At 36.8% G+C, this 23,690-nt stretch overlaps 1 protein-coding gene across 1 annotated transcript in view; it reads right to left on the bottom strand.

The window, feature by feature from the left end:
• The window catches only part of MYO5C (myosin VC), a 142,649-nt gene that overhangs the window by 97,895 nt on the left and 21,064 nt on the right, over positions 1-23,690 (bottom strand). The window contains exons 3-8 of the mRNA XM_044660046.1: positions 18,399-18,509; positions 8,450-8,615; positions 7,379-7,523; positions 3,783-3,939; positions 1,648-1,791; positions 341-422 (exon numbers count right to left, since the gene is read on the bottom strand). Of these exons, the coding sequence (XP_044515981.1) occupies positions 341-422; positions 1,648-1,791; positions 3,783-3,939; positions 7,379-7,523; positions 8,450-8,615; positions 18,399-18,509 (805 nt within the window). The remainder of the gene's footprint in view (positions 1-340; positions 423-1,647; positions 1,792-3,782; positions 3,940-7,378; positions 7,524-8,449; positions 8,616-18,398; positions 18,510-23,690) is intronic.

The raw sequence follows: 23,690 nt of genomic DNA, 5'->3' as shown, positions 1-23,690 counted from the left end.
CCTTAAAATTCCAGAAATGAAAGGCAGAACCTCTTCTTTAAAAAAGTTTAGGGAGGGACAGCTGGGTGGTTCAATGGATAGAGAGCCTGGAAACTGGGGGTCCTTGGCCTAAATCTGACTTTGGATACTTTCTAGTTGTGTGACCCTGGGCAAGTCACTTAACCCCAATTGCCTAGCCCTTGCCTCTTTTCTGCCCTGGAATTGATACTTAGTATCAATCTAAGACAAGGAAAAAAAAAGTTTAGGAAATTCTTATGTTACTCTCATACCAAGGAAGATAACTTAAAATTTAAAGAACACCCCTCAAGTTGCAGAGCTCCTTCCATCTACTATGACATACCTAATTTAAGGTGTTTAAATTCAGGCTGTAGTGCTGAGGCACAAAGTTGATAAAAAATGTGGTAATTGCGTTCATTCTCTGACTGTGGAAAGAAAGAGAGAGAAAAACCAACAGAAAACCGTATCAGTATTTTACAAGTGAAGAATGTCAGGAATTTGATTCTTAACTAGAGAGTCCTTTACATCTCAAGTGGATTTTGGCACTCTAGGATTCCTATTTGCTGTGCTGAAATGCTAGTAAGTTATGAACCATTTGTCTCTGTTAAGCCAGTTTCCCAGCAGTCTCCTTTTTTAAAATAAGTTCTTTCTCCAACAGACAGCAACATAATAACCAAAGATAGAGGACTTTTTTTTTTAAACCTTTACCTTCTGTCTTAGAACCTTATACTATGTATTGGTTCTAAGGCAGATGAGCACAAAGGGCTAGCAATAGGGCTTAAGTGACTTGCCCAGAGTAACACAGAAAATATCTGAAGTCATATTTGAACCCAGGACCTCCTGTTTCTAGCCCTGGCTCTCAATCCACAGAGCCACCAGCTGCCCGCTAAAGGAATTTTAAAAGAAAAAAAGTTATTATTTTGAAAGGAAAGGACTATGTGAAATGGGAATAGCATAACTTACACTTGTTGAGATTTGATTGATTTCTTATTACCTTCCCAAACCATGAATATTTTCTCCACTTATGTTGACTAAAAGACTTGTCTATGAAAAAAAAATTACCTCATCCTCAGGATCAAATATAAATTTTATTCCTAACATCAATATTGCAATGAAAATCATAATGATAATTGTGTCAGCTTCAATCAGGTTTCCCACCCCTCCAACATAATAAAAAAGCTCATTTTAAAACTCCGTAGGAATAAAGAAATGAGGAAGTTAGGAAGCAATAACATTTTAAGAGTCTATATCCACTGAAATTCCACCCATTTGCCATCCTATATTAAAAATCTTTGTTACCACAGATAACAAATTGCAAAGCTATATTCTGCCTGCCAGTGAAGATGTACATCTCCCCCTAATCATTAAGTAAATATGAACATTTGAAAAGAATTAAAATTTAATGGAGGGGGGGCAGCTGGGTAGCTCAGTGGATTGAGAGCCAGCCCTAGAGACGGGAGGTCCTAGGTTCAAATCCGGCCTCAGACACTTCCCAGCTGTGTGACCCTGGGCAAGTCACTTGACCCCCATTGCCTACCCTTACCACTCTTCCAGCTATAAGTCAATATACAGAAGTTAAGGGTTAAAATAAATAAATAAAAATAAAAAAAAATCTTATAAAAAAAATTTAATGGAGGTTCTTTTCCTTACTTGGAAGACAACTCTGGATTTCTCCAAAAGATAAGTTCTCATGTTGGCTCCTATAATTTGATTCCTTTTATCAAAGCTGATTTCTGTATATTTTCCAAACCGACTGCTGTTATCATTTCGTGTGGTCTTGGCATTTCCAACAGCCTACAAAATACAGTTTTAAGATGACAGAAAAATTTTGGATCAGGATCATTAGCATGGTTCTCAGTAAAACACAAGCTCTGGGTAAAGGGTCTAGGCCTACCAACAAAACAAAAAAGGAATTCTGATGATAAATCCTTAGTTCCTTAGGCTGTCATTCAAAGCCTTTTGGGACCTGGCTCCAACTCCCCACTCAAACATCAGAGAATTGATCTATTTCCTCACATAAACCCTACACCCTGCCCAAACTAGCTAACTCATATTATTACCTACCTAAATGCCCCATATTTTTCTGCCTATGCACTCTCAATCCAGAACACCCCTTTCCTTCCCTTTGCCCTATCCAAATCTCACATTTTCTGAGAAGTTCTCACTAACCACCCAACCTGAAGCAATCTTTTCTTCCTCTGAACTCCTATGACATTTTGTATTGCCTTGTGATATTTGTTCTATTATTAAATTAAACTTAATGATTATAATTGTTAATTAGCCTTGTTCACACAACTCTTATTTATGTAACATTTTATGGGTTATAAAGCAAAATTTATTAAGCTCCTTATGTGCTCATGTGGACCTCATAACCACCCTGTTTGGTAGCAAGTGCCATTAAAATTATTTTCAAATCATAGAAGAGGAAGCCAAGGCACAGATAGGTAAAAAAAAAAAATTAAGGGAGCTAGGAGGGGCGAAGGTGGAATGAGGGGGTGTCACACAAATAGTAAATCCCAGAAGCTGAATTCAAGCCCATGTCTTCTGACTCCAGGTATCTAGAGGTCACTTCTTTTTACCTTGCTGTCTCTAAGAACTGACCCATATTGTGTTTACTGATAACCTCTGTTTCAGTTATATCATAGTTACTCCTATGTAGTTGGTTTTAATGGCTAGAGAACCTGCTGTAGCCCTCACTGATATTTACATTTCAATCAGGAACTTTTTAAACCCGAAAAGCTTTTACTAGTGGTAAAATTTCAGCATACTATGATGCCTACAGAAGAGAATAGGGAACTTTGCTCTAGGCTCTTCAAATAATCTCAGCTAGCCCTCTTCCTATTTAACTTATGGATGAGACTGGACACACACTTGTCTTTCTGACTTAAAAAAAAAAAAAACAATGACAGCTTATATTTATATAGTGCTTACTCTGTGCCAGGCACTGTACTAAGAGCTTCATAATTTAAGCCTCACAACAACCCTGGGAGAAAGGCACTATTATAACATCCATTTTACAGATGAAGAAACTGAGCAAATAGAGATTAAGTTATCTATGCCCTGGTTATCTAGCTAGTTAGTATCTGAGGTCATATTTGAATCCAGATCTTCCTGACTCCAGTTCCACTGCTCTATCCATTGTACCACCTACCTGCTTTAGTTCTCAGAGGGTGAGAGCTTGGGGTTCATGCCAAACTACAATGCAAACTCATTTAATTTATTTTGTTCAGATTTAATTGATGACATCATCAACCTCAGCTCTAGTTAAGAATCAGATCTCTGACATTATTCTTTTATAATGTATTGATATGGCTTGGGGGGGGGTGTTTCTTGCTATAGTCAGAGAGTAAACAAAATTATCCCATTTTCTACATTACAGTCTGAATTTAATTATCTTAAGTTTGGTAAATCAAGATAAATTTGGGTTGGGTAGATCTTCCCAATTCAAAGATATGCTTCAACTCCTAAGTTAACATCATTATTATTAAAGTAACCCAAAAGTTACCTGTACTTTTTTATTTTCAAGAGGAGGATCTGTTTTTACTTTCCATGTCCCTGATTCTTAAGATTCCCAGAGTTTCAGGAGTGGGAAGAACTTGGACAATGAAGCCACTGAGGCAGTGGGGAAGTGGGAATTGGGTTGCTTATTACTAGCAAGATATGGCTGGAGGGGGCCACCACAGTGTCTGGCAGTTCATTGATTGTCCAGGTTGGGATGCAATTGGGATTGTCATCAACCTCATCTATAATGAACCAGCTTCTTCCCAGTACTCATACCTGCTTACCTCAGTTATAGGATTGGAAGCCAGCACTTTATCTTCCACATGGGCATTACTGCTTGATTTGCTGACTGTAGCAAAGTATCTCATAGCATAGCGAGCTGACACTGTCTTACCAGCCCCTGACTCTCCACTCACAATTATTGACTGATTCTTGTTGTTTCTAGAGAAAACGACAAAAGAAACAGTATTACGTTGGATCAACCTACTTTCAGATAGTTGCTGGATAAGAATATCATTCCTGGCACTTTAAGAAGTAATTACAGAAAAAGAGTCAAGTCTTTCAGGCCATTAGAAGTCCATGTCAAAGCCTCATTAACACTGGGCTTGGGTACTTTGCCTTATAGGACCACTCTCTTCTCCAAATATACTATTTCATTTATGGATTTCATCAGTTCCCATGGATTCAATGGTCATCTCTATGCAGATGATTCTCAGATTTACTTATCCAGCCCTAACCTCTCTCTTGACTTGTCTGGCATATCTAACTTCTTATTGATAGTTTGAATAAGTTGTCTCATAGACATTTTGGACTCATTATTTCCAAAAACAACATTTGGCCCCCAAATGCTCCCTTTTGAATTTTTCCATTACTATTGTTAACATAGCCAACATGTGACTCTATTTTCCTTGAAGAGAATGATTTGTTATAAGACCGGGCTTTTATTTAGTGGGGGCCAAGGAATGAGTTGGTGTGTAATGATAACAATGTTAAAAAAAAGAAAAAGGAAGGAAGGAAGGAAGGAAGGAAGGGAATATCAATATAATAAACAGTATCAATAAAACATCAGAAAAAAGTTACAAAGGAGACAAAAACAAGTGGTGAAGTTTTGTTATATTGTGTTAAATCTTATATAGGAATAGAATCTGGACTTGTGGTTGAATTAATACTGGTAACTCCCAAGAGGGTAAATTAACTGCCCCAGGTTGCACTGACATGTGCTTGCCAGCATTATTGTTTTTAAGGTCTGCTGTTTGTCATGCTGCCTCTTATAAATTAAACAATTAGTTTCTACCTAAAAGATCACAGTTTCATATACTATCTAATTTTATGTTCTTTGTATATTAAAATGTTTGTGTTCACTGGTGCTTGTTAAGTTTATAAAATAAAATAAAAAGTCATGTCAGAACAACCACATTTGGTTTGGGGGCGGGCAAGGAAAAATAAAAAAAAATACTTTAAGAATTGGATTTGAAAAATCTGTAAGTTCTCTTTCATCAACAAACTAGGCATAGTTTACTGGGTCTGGAGTCAAGAGGACCTGAGTTGAAATTTGGACTCAGATACTTAATAGTGTGATCCTGGGCAAGTCACTTAACCATTAGTTTCCTCATCTGTAAAATAAGAGTAATAATAGCACTTACTTTCTAGAGTTGTTGTGAGGAAAAAAGGAAATATTTATAAGATCCTTAGCACAGTGCCTGACATGTAATGTTAAATAATTGTTAGCTATTATTTTTACTATATTCTGGTATTTTAGCAAATCCTAGTCCTATATCCACTGTCAATGTGATTAAGGGTTCTTTGACTTTACTGTTCACTTCTGGGTAGAATAGATAGATAACCAATGTTTCTAAATTTAAAATAAATGTTTTAAGGTACGAAGAAGGACACAAGTATCCAGTGTTACTTTATTCCTGGACCTTGGTTGCTAAGAGGAAAAAAGATTTCTCTTAAACATTTGGCCAGTGGAAAATCACCATATAATACTCTGATTAGATGCAGTATTCCTGAGATAGGAATGTGTTTGTGAATAATTAGAGGGATCCTCAACCATTCTGGATGGCAATTTGGAACTATGCCCAAAGAGCGCTAAAAGACTGCCTGCCCTTTGATCCAGCTATACCATTGCTAAATTTGTACCCCAAAGAGATCCTAGATAAAAAGACTTGTACAAAAATATTTATAGCTGTGCTTTTTGTGGTGGCAAAAAACTGGAAAATGAGGGGATGCCCTTCAATTGGGGAATGGCTGAACAAATTGTGGTATATGCTGGTGATGGAATACTATTGTGCAAAAAGGAATAATAAACTGGAGGAATTCCATGTGAACTGGAATGACCTCCAGGAATTGATGCAGAGTGAAAGGAGCAGAGCCAGAAGAACATTGTACACAGAGACTGATACACTGTGGTAAAATTGAATGTAATGGACTTCTGTACTAGCAGCAATGCAATGACCCAGGAAAATTCTGAGGGATTTATGGAAAAGAATGCTACTCACATTCAGAGGAAGAACTACAGGAGTGGAAACACAGAAGAAAAACAACTGCTTGAATGCATGGGTTGATATGGACATGATTGGGGATATAGACTCGAAACAACCACACCAATGCAACTATCAATAATATGGAAATAGGTCTTGATAGATGATACATGTTAAAACCAGTGTAAATGCGCATCAGCTATGGTGGGGTGGGTGAAGGGGAAAGTAAGAACATGAATCATGTAACCATGGAAATTTTTTCTAAAAAATTAAAATTAAAATAAAAAACAAAAATAAATAATAATTAGAGGGATCCTGATTTGTTTAGAAATATCAAGGTTTTCTCTGCAACAGAGACAGTGTGATGTTCTGGGATGAGCATCAGACTAAGAATGGAGGGACCTAAAAGAGGCTCAGCTAACTAGCTGTATGACCTCGGTAATTATTTCACCTCTCTGGGTCTCAGTTTACTCATCTGTAAAACAAGCAGGTTGGACTAAATAAGGAGTTCTTAATCTGGGGTCCATTACCTTAAATTTTTTTCATAAATTTATTCAGTATAATTGGTTTTCTTTGAAATCTTATATATTTAATTTACTTCATTTAAAAGCATTCGTCCAAGTCCAAGAGGGTGTCCACAGAATGTCAGTAAAGTACAACACAAAAAAGGCTAAGAATCCTTGGACTAGATAATTTCTAAGATCCTTTCTACCTTTAACACTCTCTTCTACTACAAACCTAGATGTCCTCTTGGCTATGGTCTTGAAGTCATGACTGTCAAAATTAATAAGATAATATTATGTTCCAGCATGATGCCTAGCATCTAGTTAGGTAACTGATTGATAAGCATGCCCTCAAAACCTTCTCCTCCATGGATGCCCCACTGGCCTGTACCCAAGTGCACGACTATGGCAGTATTTGCCAGCAAATTAAATAATGCAATTTTTTAAAAAAGAAAAATTACTAAAAAGCATATTCAATATTAGTGAATTAGAGGATTTTTATTTGTGTTGCTTTATTGATAATGATAAATATTGTAATACATTTAAAGTATGATAGCTGTCACATGAGATCAAAATATTAGGGAAAGGAGGAGAAAGAAAGTCGTGGGGCACAAGGATATAAGAGAAGGAATAAAAAAAACCAAAAACACAGGGATCCAGTTGGAAAATCTGGTTAAGTGATCTAGGCTGTCAATAAACAACTTTTTCTAAAACGGATCAAAATTATATGGTTGGACCAGGGCATTTTGATAATATGTGGCTTGGCATTCTAAAAATGTGTCAAGCTTGCTCTTTTAACAGGTCAATACAGAATTTGTCCTAAACTGCGAGTCATTTGGGAAAAATAGAGAGTCAGGATAAACTATGAGAGCACAAAGTTCAAGATGAAGATACCTGGCCATTTGCTTATATGCTTCTTCTGCCACAGCAAATATATGTGGATCCATATCTCCCATGTTCTGCCCACTATAAGCATGAATAATAGCATTTCCATAGATTGGTAACTCTTTGTAAGGGTTCATGGCAACCAAAATAATTCCTGTGGAAAGAAATTCAAGATGCGTATAAGAGTCTCAGAACAATGTCACAATGAGAAATCTGAAGAGATAGGGATTATGGGGGCATTGAAGTATCATGCCAAATCAAATCAACAAGCATAATAAATGGTTATTATATACACAAGGTGTTATGCTAAGCACAAGTATACCAAGAAAGATGAAAATAGAACTTGCCTTCAAGTGGTTCACAATCTAATAGGGAAGAGAATACATAAAGCAAGATATTGGATTCTTTTAATCTGCCAGGTCTTTGAATAGTCGTGGGCTGTGGAACTCAAACCAATACTAGATTTTAGAGGTAAACATAGGGTCATTTACCAAATTGTACTACAAAGTTGTAATCACCAATGTATTTGTTAACTGGTTAAAAAAAAAGTGAGCGGGACAGATTTGGTACAAATAAACCAAAACAGAATATTACTATGCTTTAAGAAATACTGAATATAAAAATTGAAAAAAGCAAAGGAAGATTTATATGAACTGATGCAGAGTGAAGTAAATAGAACCAGGGTGGAAATGCAGACAATGGCTATAATAGTAGAAAGGGAAAATGGAAAGGGTGAAAAAAATGAAACTGGACTCTATAATTAAAAGTGATCACAATTGGCCCTGGAAAAGAGAATAGCACTTCACTCCTTCTGTTCTTTGCAGGGATGAAAGTTCTATGCTATCAGAAATGATTGATGCATTGCTTTGTTTTGCTAAATTTCTTTGCCTCTTCCCTTTGTCTTGTATATTTTATTGCAAAGGACAATAGGCAAATAGGGAGGAATATTTTGGGAAATTAAAGTAACATAAAAACAAAAGATACCAATAAAATAAAAAGATATTCTGATCATGCTATATATAGTCAGCAATGACTAAGTTCTGAACTTCCATTTTCATTCATACATATCTTCTAACTTACCACTGTAGGTATAAATTAGTTTGGATTCAGCAAAACGAATTTTGAGATTATGGAGGACAGCAGGTTCATGAAGATAACTAAGTGCTGTGAGGTCATTCTCTCCCACAAGTATATCAGGATTTCGTAATGGTGGAAGAGTTTCTGGATCAACAGAATAATCCTGTTCCTAGCAATAAAGGCAAAAAAAATAATAAATGACAAGGTTCTGGAGTTCTATCTGAACCATTATCCCTCAAGTTCAAAGATGCTATTTTTGATAGTGTGACTCTGAAGAGACCAGAACACTAAGAGAGAGCATTGTATATGTTCTTCCTCTTTCCTTTTGAAGAAGACCAATGACACTAAGGTGCAATGTCTTGACTTGCTCCTGAATTGGATTTAATTGAGGCAGAGTTGCACAAAGTCATCAGCCTGCCTCTTCCAGAGTCACTGAAGTCCAGTGGCAGAACAAAATTCAGGATGACTAGAGATAGCTCGGATGAAGTGGATAGATAACCTTGGCATTTTATATGTCTGACCAAACTCTAGGCACTCCATAAGATCCGCTGAAGCCACTTCATGGCAGCTGGAACAAATTGTTCTTATCTACCCATTCTAGTAGGAGAAGTTTTCACATACTTGAGAACACCCACCTAATTCACTGATGGGTTTGAGGACTGTCAGTTACCCTCAAGCTGGTTTAGAGAAAGTTTACTGGAGTGTGGCTGATGTACATGTCATAGCTTCTTGGAACCACAGGAAAAAGTTGGGTGACAGGCAGGCACCAAAGTTGGATGAGTAGCCTTGAAAAAGGCTCAGCGAACCCTCATAATAGAGGTGCTAGGCATCCCTGAATGCCCTATACACTGCTAATAATCAATAACTAGCTATAGACAGTTCTGCTGCTATAATGTTTGTTTGGATATTGCAAATTTGTTCCAACATGATATATTAGGAGACAATTTGGTCATAACTCAAAGGTTGCAATTGCCATGCTTGCTCATGCTTGACTTCATCTGAGAGAATCAGGGAGATTGCAGAAAACTGCTCTACTTCACAATTATTCAAAGTTACACTGTTCTAATTCCCATTTCTACAAACAAACTTCAAGTTTTTTCAAAGTAAAGCAACATATTTATCATATATCTTCTGGTATAGCAGAGCTCAGAGCAGAGGGGAGCTGGTCTACACCTAAGATTTTCATCTATACCTCCCCCCACCCAAAGAGTAACCTGAGGCCTTGGACACTGCCACTGATTATTAATTTATCATTCAACATGCATAAAACTGGGGCAATATTTTTGTAGGTTCCTATCTCTTTTTATGTATCATTAATAAAGTTTTCGACTTGTACCCTTAACCCTATTTTTCTCATAATACCTGTTGGTTTTAATTGCATGATTTTTTTTGTATAGCACATGCTTTTTCCCCAGTAATTCTGGAATATTTTATTTTTTCTCCAGTTCCATGTATAAATTCATGATGTTCATTTTCTCACATTATGAGTTTCAAATTCTCTACCTCCCTTTCCTACCTCTCTCCCTGAGATGGTAAACAATTTGATATGTTATACATTTGCTATCATGTGATACATATTTCCATATACATCATGTTGTGGAAGACATATATCACTAAAAAAAACTCATGAAGAAAATAAAATGAAAAATGGTATCTTTTGACCTGCATCCAGACTCCATCAGTTCTTTCTCCTGGAGGTAGATAGCATTTTTCATCATGAGTCCTTTGGAGTTGTTGTAGGTTATTTTATTACTGGAAAATAGCTAAGTTATCCCAACTGATCATTGTATAATATTGTTATTACTGTGTGCAATGTTCTATTGGTTCTTCTTGCTTCACTTTACATCAATTTGTATAGTCTTTACAGGTTTTTCTAGCAGATGCTTTTTAAGAACACATATATTGATTTATAGCAAAACTTACTGTAGGTGTATATGTGTTAATATGTATGTATATATATATATGTATACATATAAACTTTTCTTTCATTGATTCAATCAACATTTATTAAGCATCTACCATGCATGGAATACCAAGTTAGATGGTAGGAGACACATCCCAATTCCTACACCACTGGGTAGGAATATTGATTATACTTGTCAGGCACAGTCATGGTGGTATTTAGTTTTGATGAGCTATTTTCCTTTTTATTCCTTTAAAATATTTGTTATAAGAGATGGCTTGCAAGGAAGAGACATTAAAATGAATATAAAATATAAAAATGAAAATATAAAATAGATAATGAATATAAAAACAAAAGGCATAAGTCAAAATAAGATAAAATGTTTTAAAAGCACATAATCCCTGTGCCACATGCCTCACAAATATTATTTCCTTTGATCTTCACAAAAACCCTGCAAGATAGGTATTATGATCTCCATTACATAGTTGAATTTAAACTGAGGTTAAATAACTTGTTCAAGATCACACAGCTAGTAAATGCTTGAGGCTACATTTGAACTCAGGTCTTCCTGACTTCACTCTGTCCACTTCATTACCTAGTTACCCCTAATAATAGGGAGATGAAGTGAACATAAAAGTTAACTACAATCCATGGTAATACAGGATAAATATAGAAAAATAGTCAGACATCTTGTAGAAAGACTAGTCTAGACTCAGATATAACTTGTTTCAAGTTCTGCCTCTGATATATATTGACTGCATGATTATGTGTAAGATGTCATTGCCCTCCTGAAACTCTTTAAGACTGTAAATTGCAATGCAGATAGGTGGCTCAGTGGATGAAGCACCAGACCTGGAATTAGGATTCTCACATTTCCTAGTTGTGTGACCTGAGCCAGTCACTTAACCCCAGTTGCCTAACTTTTACCATTCTTTTGCCTTGAAACCAAAATTGATTCTAAGACAGAAGATAACGGTGTTTTGTTTTGTTTTTAAAGACTATAAGTTGCAGATGTGCATCAGTGTAGGGAATTTTCACACCAAGAGTTTCTCTATTTTAAAGAAATAAAAATCTAGCCCCCTCTATCCCCCCAAAATAGTATAAAGAGGCAAAGCAAGGTTCCATAGGAGGTCTGAGAGGGAACATTAGTGTACAAGTCCATATCCCGATGGGTATAGATTAATCTAGAGAGCCCATGACAGTCTCCATGCTTCCCAGGCTGAAAAATCAACATGGGAAAGGGGATAGAAGCAGCTGGCATAGAGGAATTAAAGATTTAGGGACACAGGTTGAGTTAGACAAATAGTCACCTCTCCATCATTCTCTATAGTTTGCATCCTGACCTAATAATATGGACTTCTGGGCTGAAACTGTTTTGATAATCAAATAAGTTTTCAGATTTATCAGTGTAGCACCCAGAACTTCCAATAAATAATATGAGGCTATTTCCCTGAGAATAACATCATTTATTAATATAGTCTATTAATAAGAGGTTGCTCAGTCAGGTACAGCCTTTGTGCAGAAAGACCAGAAACAAAAAGCTGCAAAGCCTTTTAATAGTTATATCTTCATTCTGAATGGCTTGACAGTATAGCACATGGACCTCCCAGGCATACCCAACTGGTAGATATTTTGAAAAAGTAGGTGGACTTAGAGATCTCAACTCCTCCTTTCATCTACTTCATAGGGGATTGGGCAGGTAGAGATTACTCTTTCAGTAGATGGATCCTGCTGCTGGGAAATGTGACCTACCTGCCTTTCTCTGGTATATTAAGAAATTAAATATTGGACAGCTTATGAAGTCCAGCTTCTTCTAGCAATCTGTGCCCAGAAAAATATAAGCTGTCTCAATCATGTTTTGAGAGGTTCTTTCTCCTTTATGGACCTGGCACCCCAAAACTAGATGATATGTTTGGCAAAGGCAAAGAGGGCTTTCAAATGTCTTGAGAGAGTGTTTTTGTTTATAGATGAAGAAGGTGGTCTTCATTTTGCTTTAACCAAAAGAGAGAAGGTCTCAGGCCAGTTAGATACCTTGAGTCTTAAGAGTAATTACATAAACTGGAAAGCCAACTGACCCTGGGAGTTTAGAGGTCTGAGAAAAGGAATGGTTTTGCATAGAAGTTTGCTAATAATACAAATCAACATTAATTTTCACTCATGAGGCTCCTGGACACCCAAACTTTCTGGTTTTTCACTTTCAACTCACTTCTTCCACTCTCCTTCTTCTGCCACAGGCAAAAACTGGCCTTCACCACTCCCAAGTGTTTTCCTAATTACTCTCACCTGTGACCTTCCCAAAATGCCTCTGGTGGGCATTAATTAATCATTGCTAACAGGGGATATTCATTTGAATTGTGCTCTGACTCTTAAGTAAAGAATTCAATTGGCAATAAGGAAAAGGAGAAAATTTAGGATTAAGGAGTCAGCACACTCAAAGGCATAAAAGCAAGACAATTCAGGACCTATAAGAACAGCGTGGTTCCAAATTGTGGAGGGCCTTGAAGAGGATTCCTACTTCTCATAGTCAAGATGGCTGAGTAAGGAAGAATACACGCTTGTCCAAACCCACCTCCAAACAAACACAAACACCTACACCACACCAAAACAAATTTTGGAGTGGCAGAACCAGTAGTGTTTCAGTCAAAGAAAACACAGGGGGCCTTGAAGTATATTTGGTGGTCAAGAGAAAGCCATGAAGACTTTCGAGAGGAACATAACTTGACCAGTTCTGGATCACAGATGACAATGATGAAACTGCTTTAAAAAAGGCATAGGAAGGGGGCAGCTGGGTAGGTCAGTGGATTGAGAGCCAGACCTAGAGACAGGAGGTCCTAGGTTCAAATCCGGCCTCAGACACTTCCCAGCTGTCTGACCCTGGGCAAGTCACTTGACCCCCATTGCCTACCCTTACCAATCTTCCATCTATAAGTCAATACACAGAAGTTAAAGGTTTAAAAAAAATTTTAAAAATATATTTTAAAAAAAAGGCAAAGGATCACAGAAAAGGAAACTCAGACTTTGATAGACCAAGGAACCTTGCCAAAGTCACAGAGGTAGGGAGAAACAAAGCCAAGATTCAAAGTCAGGTCCTCTGACTCCAAATTCAATTATTTTGCCACTAAACCATCATTGGAGAAATTTATGGCAGTTCCACTATCAAATAAAAGGTTAGAAATTACTAACCTCCAGCCCATTAATAGGATCATAGATATAGAGATAAAAAAAGACCTCAGAGGCCATGTATCTAGTCCAGCCTCTTCATTTTATGTGAAATAACTGAGGTCCAGGTAGGTTAAGAGATTTGCTCAGGGTCGCATAGGCAGGAGGCGCCAGAAACAGGGTTTGAATCCTGATCCACTGACTCTAGGGCTCATTCTACTGCTTCACGTTGACTCTCTGAGCTTGATGTTCTGGACTCTTAATGCAGGTTGGCACGACAATCTTCTTGACTCTGTACTTCCCAATTAGAGATCACTGGGGACAGTACAGCATCTCTATAAAGAGTGATAGCTTTAGGATTAGCATTGCCACTAGAAGTCTTTAGCCACCTGCATACATTCCATATGATTTTCCTAGAATAGGCAGGTAGATGACCTCAGTCTTCATTAATGACTCTTTATTACTTTCATTACATTACTTGATTACATTCATTATTCATTAATTACTCTTGTCCAAAGCAGAAGAGATGAGGATGCCTGGGGCAAGGTCAGATATCAGATACAATTAGAGGGAATAGCAGTGAATGGGACTGCAGGGAGGGAGATGAGTTATATTATTTTCAAGTGGGTTCAGATATTCAGTCTAGAGAATTCAAGAAAGCATTACAGGGGTATGAAGGAAACAGTAATTGGTTTGTAGAAGACTTGGGATTCAATCTTGGACCTTTTATTTATTCATACTATGGACTCAGGCAAGACATTTTCCTTTTTCATTCCTCCCTTTCTTTACCTATAAAATGAGGGCATTGGGCTAGACAATCACTAAGCTGCTTTTCTAGCTCTGATATTCTGGGAGTCTGAGTTTGAGGCTAATGCAGAAACAGGGAGAGCCCTGGTCAACTGAGCTGGGTTGAGTCCAGCCCCAAATGGATAGAGAACAGGAATAGGAAGCTGGGATAATGGGAAGGGAATAGGAAGCAAGCATTTATATAATACCTATGATGTGTCAGGCACTGTGCTAAGTGATTTACAAATATCTCATTTGATCCTCACAACAAACTAGGGAGCTAGGTACTATTATTTTTTAAATATATAATTTATTAATTTTTATCAATAACATAGTCTTTTAAAATTTTTATTTTTTATTTTTAAAAATATTTTTCCATGTTTACATGATACATTTTCTTTTCCTCCCCTCATCCCAGAGGCGACAAGCAATTCCACTGGGTTATACAAATGTTATAACCTGATACCTATTTCCATATTGTTCATTTTTTGCAATAGAGCAATCTTTTGAAACCAAAACCCTGAATCAAGTTAGGTACTATTATTATTGCCATTTGAACATTGAGTAAAATGAGGCAGACAGAGGTTAAGTGACTTGCCCAGGGTCGCACAGATAGGAAGTATCTGAAGCTAGGTTGGACCCTTGGGAGCTCCTGATTCCAGGCCCAGATCCCCATCTGTTGTGCTTCATAGCTGCCTAATGGGGAGATGGATTTACGTGCTATTCAGCAGTTGCTTCCTCCCTATACACCACCAACTGCTCTTCTTTACAGCAGTATTGCCTCTTTCCAAGCCTGTTTCTTAAAGGTGGATGTTCTATGGCAGGGGTCCTGATACTAACTCAGTAAAGTCATCCTTCAAAATGACATGTTTTGGGGCACTTATGTGGCCCTCTGGATAGAACACCAGGCCTAGTGTCGGGAGGTCCTGGGTTCAAATCTGGCCTCAGACACTCTCTAGCAGTATGACCCTGGGCAAGTTACTTAATTCCATTTGCCTAGCCTTGACCTTTTGTTTCAGAGTTATTACTAAGACAGAAAATAAAAGTTAAAAAAAAATTTTTTTAATTTTAAACGACATGTTTTTAGCATGTGCTTTGGCAGAACACCTCATGGATGCTTTTTTTTGAGGCATTTCAACAAGGTTCAGACTCTGAAAGCCTGGAAGTGGATCAGGACACCAGCTTCTAGTGCCTTTGTCAATCCTTCGATTGTGGCTATGCAAGACTGGGCTGCCTACCAATGCTACCATATGCATCTTTTCCTCTTCCTCTTTCCTGGCTCCCAAATATTCTCTATATCCTACAAGGAAATTCTGAGAAAATTATATATTTCCTTATACCCATGTCCTCCCAACATAGTCAGCCCCACTTCCCCCCACCCCCTCTGAAATAGCAACCACTGGCATCCCAGGCAGAAGAGCCTAAGAAGTTTATGAATATTAGTTAAGGACATGCCACGCTTTTCACTTAAAGGGGACCTTGTTCTTGATGCTGCAATTGTTGTTCAGTTGCCTCTGACTCTTCATGACCCTGTGGACTATAGCAGACCAATACTGTCTGTGGAGTTTTCTTGGCAAAGATACTGGGATGCTTTGCCATTCATTCCCTTCTCCAATAGATTAAGGCAAACAGAGGTTAAATGACTTGTCTAAGGTCACACAGCTATTAATTGTCTGAAGCTAGATTTAAACTCAAATCTTCCTTACTCCAGGCCAGTGCTCTAATCCACTGAGTCACTTAACTGCTAGCTGACTGTGCAGACAAAGAGTTAAATGAAAGAAGCAGCTTGGCTGCTTGCCATTGGCTGAGGAGGAAGGGAAGAACTCCCAGCTGTTTCTTTTCCTACTTCTTATCTGCCTTTTTCTCACCACCTCAAGGCTATTGTAGTAGTAAATTGTGCCAGGGACCCATCTAACTGAAAAACAGATTGAAAAAACCCTGGAATAGTTTCATATGGTTATAGTAGCTGCCTAATTCTTCTAAACCAAAGAAAGATACTTAACCCCACAACCTGAAATGGCAAACTATTGCGGTTTTCTTGGCAAAGATACTAGATTAGTTTGCCATTTCCTTCTCCAGCTCATTTTTACAGATGAGGAAACTGAGACAAACAGGATCAAATGACTTGCCCAGAGTCACCCAACTGGATTTGAACTCAGGAGTATTCCTGATTCCAAGGCCAGTGTTCTATTCACTGCACCGCCTAGCTGCCCCATGAAGTACATAGTAAGGCTTTGCAAAAGAAATTCATTGGGTGAATAAATGTGTAACGGCTCTTCTGGGAAAGCTTGGATTGTCTTCCTTGTGATGAGGACCCTAAGAGTTGTATTTCTTCCTAGATCAAGAAGAGCAGAAGCTATTGTGGGATTAGTTCTACAGGACAGAGTTTTCTTCTAGAGTGTCACATTGTTGGTTTTTTTTAAAGCTATTGAGAGAAAATACAGGAAAGATTAGATTGTAGAACTTCTCTCTAGCTACATGAAGCAGCAGTATGGTAGCAACATCAGATTATCTTTACTTCCTCCATTAGCCAATCCTTGGACATTTGGAGATGTTTGGAGAACACTGTTAGAATGAGCACATATTTTGGTTAAATGTATATAATATTGTCAGCCCTCTACTAATGCAACAATCCTCCTCAAACCTAAGTCTTAGAAAAGTGACAGTTTTAAAAGGGCAAGAAGCAGCAAGATATAAGACTGTTTTTTTTTTTGTTATTTTATTTGACTGGGAACATAATCAAAAGCTGTCCATTTTTCATGACTACATTCACTCCCAAGGACAAAATTACAACCAGCCTAGGAATTTCAGTCTGCCCCATTCAACATAGGGCTATGGAGAGAAGGAAGAGAAGACAGGGGGGAAAAAGAAGGGAAGAATAAAGGAGAGGAAAGGAAAAGAGGTATTAACTCCTTGCTTTAGCTTTTACAATGCACCTTACTCTCTGTCCCTCTGGCTAAAAAATGTTCTAAAATATGATGAGGGCCTTTTTAACCTTTGGTGACAATGTAGGGCAACTAGGATCTATATCAGGGATATTGATGCAATTTCCCTTATTTTAGAATAGGGTATAACAGGTGCAAAGGAGAGGGGAGTAAGCAGCTAATACAATAATTCATTACCATGGAGATAGTAATAAATTATGTTGACCCAACTGGAGAATTATCAGTAAATAAGTTTTATTTATTGTGGATGAAGAAGATGAAGTTTTCTTTATAATTTCATTGTGGGTAGTAAATGTAAGACCTCTGGACCAAATGCAATAATCCTCAGAAATTTGATTTAGATAGCAGTAAGATCTAGATAGGTTAGATAGGCACCACTACAAGTGACCTCATTTAAGCATCATATTTAATATACTATGGATAATGACTGCTAGAACTAAAGACCTTTGTATTTGCTTGAAATATCCACATTGCCCCTGAGACACTGGGGCTCCCTTCCTAAAGGAGGCTCAAAATTGGCATTTGCTTGATTAGTCTCAGATTTGGCATCTGCTTTGCATCATTTCTACCTTCCCCCCCCCAACACACCCTTCCTCATTCAAATTCTCAATTATTTTTATTCTCTTTTCCTATCTCCATCTCTCCTATATTTTTCTCCTTCTTATTTCAGACTTTAACCCTTCTGCTCACCAATCTCTTTCCTCACCTTAAACTTCTCCCAATATTTCTTTTCTTTTCCCTCAACCTATCAGATGAGGACAAACAATTATATTCATTTAACCAAAGTATATGCTCATTCTAACAGTGTCCTCCAAACATCTTTAAATGTCCAAGAAACTGTCTAATGAAGGAAATAAGGATGATCTGTTGTAACTCTTATCCCATTACTCATGGCTCTTGGCATACTGGATACTTCATCATTTCAGTCAGAGAGGTAAAGGACAAATAATGTTACTCAGAAGTAGGTTGAATAGTACTGATGATACTATTTCCAAGGCGTATCATTTGGCCATGTTTCTGATAGTAATATTGGCATCCACTGACCTGTACCCTCTCATCCACACTCTTGAACATTCCTAAGGGTCACTCACAATGTCTGGTTCCTGGTCTTCTACTCCCATACCCCTACTTATGGTGAAAGATACATAGGTATACTTACAGATCCATCTTCTAGTAAAATATGAAGAACTTTATCTCCAACTCTATAGTCCTTTGCTATTTCAGCTGATTTCCAAACTTCTTCAGCATCAGGTATCCAAACCCTATTGTACTGAACCAAGAGAATGAGATAAGGCTTAATTATAATACTTTGTAAATGAAAAGACAAGTTGTAAAGATTTTTCTTCCTACCAGGCTGGATCCTTTGTTGGGAATCCATTCAACCAACTTTTCAAAAGATCACAGGCCTAGATTTTTTTATTGATACTTTTCACCCATATTCTAGAGCCTTCCCAATTCAACACAGGGAAAAAATGAGTACAGCAAAATATTAGTGTTCTCTCTTTCTCCATATCTCATCTCTCTCCATCCATCTCCTTTTCTCTTTCTCTATGTATATGTGTGTGTGTGTGTGTGTGTGTGTGTGTGTGTCTCCCACCCCCAATTCTAATTGGTTGGGCTTTTTTCCTTCAGGTCCTTGCAGATCTGAAATCTGTCTCTCTGTAGCTTCTATCCAATGGTTCTTATTCTGCCCTTTGGGGCAAAGCTGTGCCACTGTGTGATTCCTTCTTTCCCCAAAACATATCTTCAAATATTAGAAGATAACTTTCTTGTCTTCTCCAGACTATAATTTCCAATCTCAGTACCATTGTGGACAACCTCCTATGAGTTGATCCAGATCTTCAATGCCCTTCCTAAAACATGATATTCAAGGAAAACAAAATGTTCTAGATGCTGTCTGACCGGGACTGAGTCTACCTAATATATAATTGAACTGAACTGCTCTCTCAGATGTTACCATCTTCCATTTTCTAAATCTAATGACCACTTCTTAGGACTCATCTTTCTTTTTTAAAAAATTATTATTTATTTCTAACATTCATTTTTTAAAATTTTAAGTTCTTAATTCTTTCACATCCATTGTGAAGATGTAACACTCAGAATTTTAAGTAATAAAATGAGGCCATTTCTCTGAGTTTATCATTTATTAATAGAAGCATGTAATCTATTAATAAAAGACAGGTCACTGGCTTGCCTCCATTTGCTTAAGTCTCATCTTTCTACCTCCTTTTTTCCTAGTTCTTCTACTTGCCTGATTACTTTTTATGAATCCACTTTTCTGGCTCATCATTGGCATCATGCCCCCTAACTGGGAGAGTATCCTAAGGCTATCTTGGGTTCTCTTTCTCTACCCTTTCCTATTAGGTGGCTTTATGGGCTATCAAGGGCTTAATTATCATCTCTAATGCTATCTTTCTCTAAAGAGATAACTGATGAAATTTGAGTTCAAATTGAAGTATAATTTTCTCACTTTTTTTCAAAAAGTGGAGAGAGTTAATTATCATCTCAACACAGATGACCCCAAGATCTATACATCTGGTCCCAGTGCCTTTCCTGAGCACTAATTCCAAATCACCAACTGACAATGAATTAGTTTTCCTTGCAACACTTCAAACTTAACATATCCAAACCAGAACTTATCTTCTTCCTTGGCAAATCCATTTGTCTTTCAAACTTTTCTATTTCTGTTGAGGGTTTCTAGTCTCTCAGGTTTTAATCCTGGGTGTTAACCATGAATCTTCTCTTTCCTACATTCCACATATCTAATCAATTACCAAACCTTGTTGTTTCTCCCCCTACAATGTCTCTTGCATGATCTCCTTTTCATTTTTCACAGTCACCACATTAGTGTAAGACTTAAACTTCCTCTCACCTGGGCAATTGCAATAGTCTCCTAATGGGATTTCCAGTTTCAAGTCTCACCCTTCTCCAATCCATCCTCCCCAAAGTTGTTAAAATACATTTTCTAAAGCACAAATCTAACCATTTAACTACTTTTACTGAAGAAGCTTCAGGGGTTCCCTACTTGGGATAAAATATAAATCCTTCACTTTGGTAAGATTCTTTGCAATGTGACTCCATTTTATATTTCTAGGATTATTTGATACTACTCCCCTTCATGAATTTTTCTAACTAACTTGATTTGCTCTCTCTTGAATTCAGTATTCTTTCTCCCAATACCATGCCTTTTCAAAGACCATTCTTAGGATTCATTGCCTCTTACCCCTTAACCTCTTAGAATACTGAGTCTCCTATTTCAAGCTTCAGCTTAAAGCTGAATGCATGAGCACACAACTCATGTGCAATCTCCTACTGGGATTCTTTCCCCATCATCCTACTATTAAGTGCTCTTTCCTTACCCAAATTATCCTGCAAATGTTTATTGTTTACATATTCTATCCCTCCCAGTAGAAAGAAACTTCCTTGAAGGAAGGTACTCTTTTTTGTCTTTGTATTCCCAGTGGTTAGCCTAGTACTTTAGATCTAGTAGGCACTTAATAAATGCTTTCTGGATTAGGTTGGGAATTATTGTTGAAATGAAAATGGGGAAGAGTCCTAAGTACTGCAAATAAAGTAATCCTTCAGTTATTTACTTTCTACTGCTAATAACTACATATCCTTTTCCAACTCTAGTCAATTAAAGGGAACAGAATTTCATTACAGCAAGCAACAATCCTCAATATCATTATTGATCCTTGCCAATAAAATTGAATCTGATACAAAATAACACTTTCTCTGTCTCTTTTAATTTCCCCCTCCTAATTCAATGAAACAATCCCCAAGCATGTATTAAGTAACTACTGTATGCATTCTCAGAATACAAAATGCAAAAATGAAAGTCCCTGCTTTTGAGGAGCAGGAGAAACATCTTGGTTATGTAGGTGTATCAGGGCTAAACAGGGTTTGGAGCTGTAGGTTCCTTGTACTCACTTGTAAATTACCCCTCAGCTAGCTATTTGACTCATTCTCATATTTAGTATTTTATAATTATAAAATAATAATTTGATTAAAATAAATAAATCGATAAAATTAATAATTAAATCACCCTGACACTAAGAAAATGTACAGTTCCTAACTAGAGAATATTGAATAAATTTTCTACATATCTCTCAGTTAAGCTGAGTCCTAACTTAGTTCATCAGATATTATTTATTAATCTTGAGAAGCCATATTTTTATATGAAGTCCTTTAATCTCCTAAGAGTAAAGTTAATGAATATGTAATTCAATTTATTAACAATGAAATCAATAATAACAACAAAGACATTGGTTTTGCAATTATTTCATTATAAAAATGATCACAGTCACCTCATTGCAAATGCAGATGACTTTACTTCTGAGAATACTCCCTCACCATTTAGCTCATTCAGGATAATAAATCAAGTCTCTTTACAAGAATCCTTTTCTATCCTCTCTGAGATAGAAGTTATAATAGTTTCCCAAGAAATCTTTTTCATCCTCTTTCTCTGTACCTTGCTCAGTCTCTCTCTAGTCATAACAAGAAGACTGGTTCTTCTCAAATGACTCCTCACAGAATAGTTAAAAGTGTTACTTGGAGATTTTGTAGCTTCTCTAAAAGATGCCATTAATATCAACAACATCTCTGTGGGAAAATCTATTGAAAATGGAGTTACATTTCTCCTGTGGTTAAAAAATGTTGAATCCTCTTGGAAATCATTTGAAATTACTTTTTATAAAATATATGTATGATAGTGCAGAGTACCATTTGGTAAGTTTCTTTTAAAAAGTAAACTGCTATCATGATTAACAATAATAAAAATAGTTAGATATAATTAAATAACAAAACATCAGCACTGTAGTAGTAATCAGTTAAATTGAATAATAAAAAAACAAAGTACAGCATTACATCTAAAAATAACATCGGATATAATTCACTATCAGAAACATCTGACTGCAAGAGCAACTACTTCCCCAGTTTCTGGCATAATATGCTAGTCTAGTCAGAGGTCAAATGGTTCTGGTACCTTTTTGGCCTACTGACATTTCTATAAAAATGAAATTTTAGCCCCACTAATGGATTCAACACTTTCCTCATGTTTAAACTCAATAAATTCTAGTGGCTTCTTATTAACCCCCAGGAATAGATACAAAATCCTCTATTTCACTTTTAAAACCTTCCTTAATGTCTCCTCCCTAACTTTACAGTCTTATAACTCTTTACTCCTCTACATATACTCTGTGATCCAGAAATATGTGCCATCTTGCTGTCCCTCACATGCAACACTCTTTCTTTAATTTCTGACCCCCCCATACCTGAAGTACATTTTCTCTTTACCTCCATCTTCTGGGTTCCTTCAAGTTTCAGATCAAATCGCATTTGCCCACAAAGGCAAGGGGTCTTTCCTCCCCGCCCAGCTCCAGCTGCTGGTGCTTCTCCTCTAAGATTACCTCCCATTTGCACTATATATGTCTATAGAATAAATGAGAGGTAATCAACAGGGGAAAGCATCAGTATTAATGAGATTTGGAAAGTTTTCTTAAGAAAGGTGGGATTTTAGCTAGGACTTGAAGTTGGAGAAACTAGGAAGAGGAGACAAACAGGACTATTTCAATTACCAACTGCTTGAATTTTGCTATTGAGATGCAGAGTCCTCAACTCTAAATGGTCAACCAGCTGCTCAGGAGAAAGTTCAGAGCTCTTTAGCTTTAAGAAAAAATGGAATTATACAGTCAAAAATTTAGATTATTTTCCCTATGGTCAGTGAAATAGTACTTTAGAAACAACATAGACAAGGAAAGAGACAGTAAGTGTGAAAATAGGTATAAGAAAAAAAAATGAGAAATTTAGTAAATGTAAAATTAACAAATGTTCTTGGAAAAATTCCTAGTGTTTAATCATTTCGGAAAAAATTCTTGATAAATGTTCCTTATTATGTTTAATTATTCCTTCCTATTCAGAAATTTTAATCTTCGATGTTTACTAAATGTATGTTTCTAATGTTAGCATATGAGTCATTACTTACCTATTTTTTTATAAATGAACAGACTTCTGAAAACTGAAATGGAAGCTTTATCATTGAATAAATATTTACTGAACACCTCCTATGTGGAAGACCTTTAGTTAAGCATTATAGAGGTTCCATAGGGAAGTAAAGACTTGGGTCCTGCCCCATAGGAGTTTACAATCTAGTTTATAAATAGAAAACTTAGCTAGTTTATACAAAAATAATACCAGAAGGGGGGGGTAGCTATCAATGCCTTAAACTGATGAGACTGACCTGACATTTAAAAAGTAGTATTTATCCTCAGACCTATATTTTTGTTGAAGATCAGAAAAGTCAAACCCATCACCTGTTGGTGTACAATACTCCCAAGCCTTTGAACTAGATTAAAATGGAGTTCCTATGTGATTTTAATGTGTTGATATATTAAGTGATATATGTCTGTATATGCATATATATGTGTGTATATTTATGTATAAATATAAACAT

The sequence above is a fragment of the Gracilinanus agilis genome, chromosome 2, assembly GCF_016433145.1.
Source record: "Gracilinanus agilis isolate LMUSP501 chromosome 2, AgileGrace, whole genome shotgun sequence".
Classification (NCBI taxonomy): domain Eukaryota; kingdom Metazoa; phylum Chordata; class Mammalia; order Didelphimorphia; family Didelphidae; genus Gracilinanus; species Gracilinanus agilis.
The sequence above is the reverse complement of the archived record's forward strand: the minus strand, read 5'-3'. Positions and strand labels throughout refer to the sequence as shown.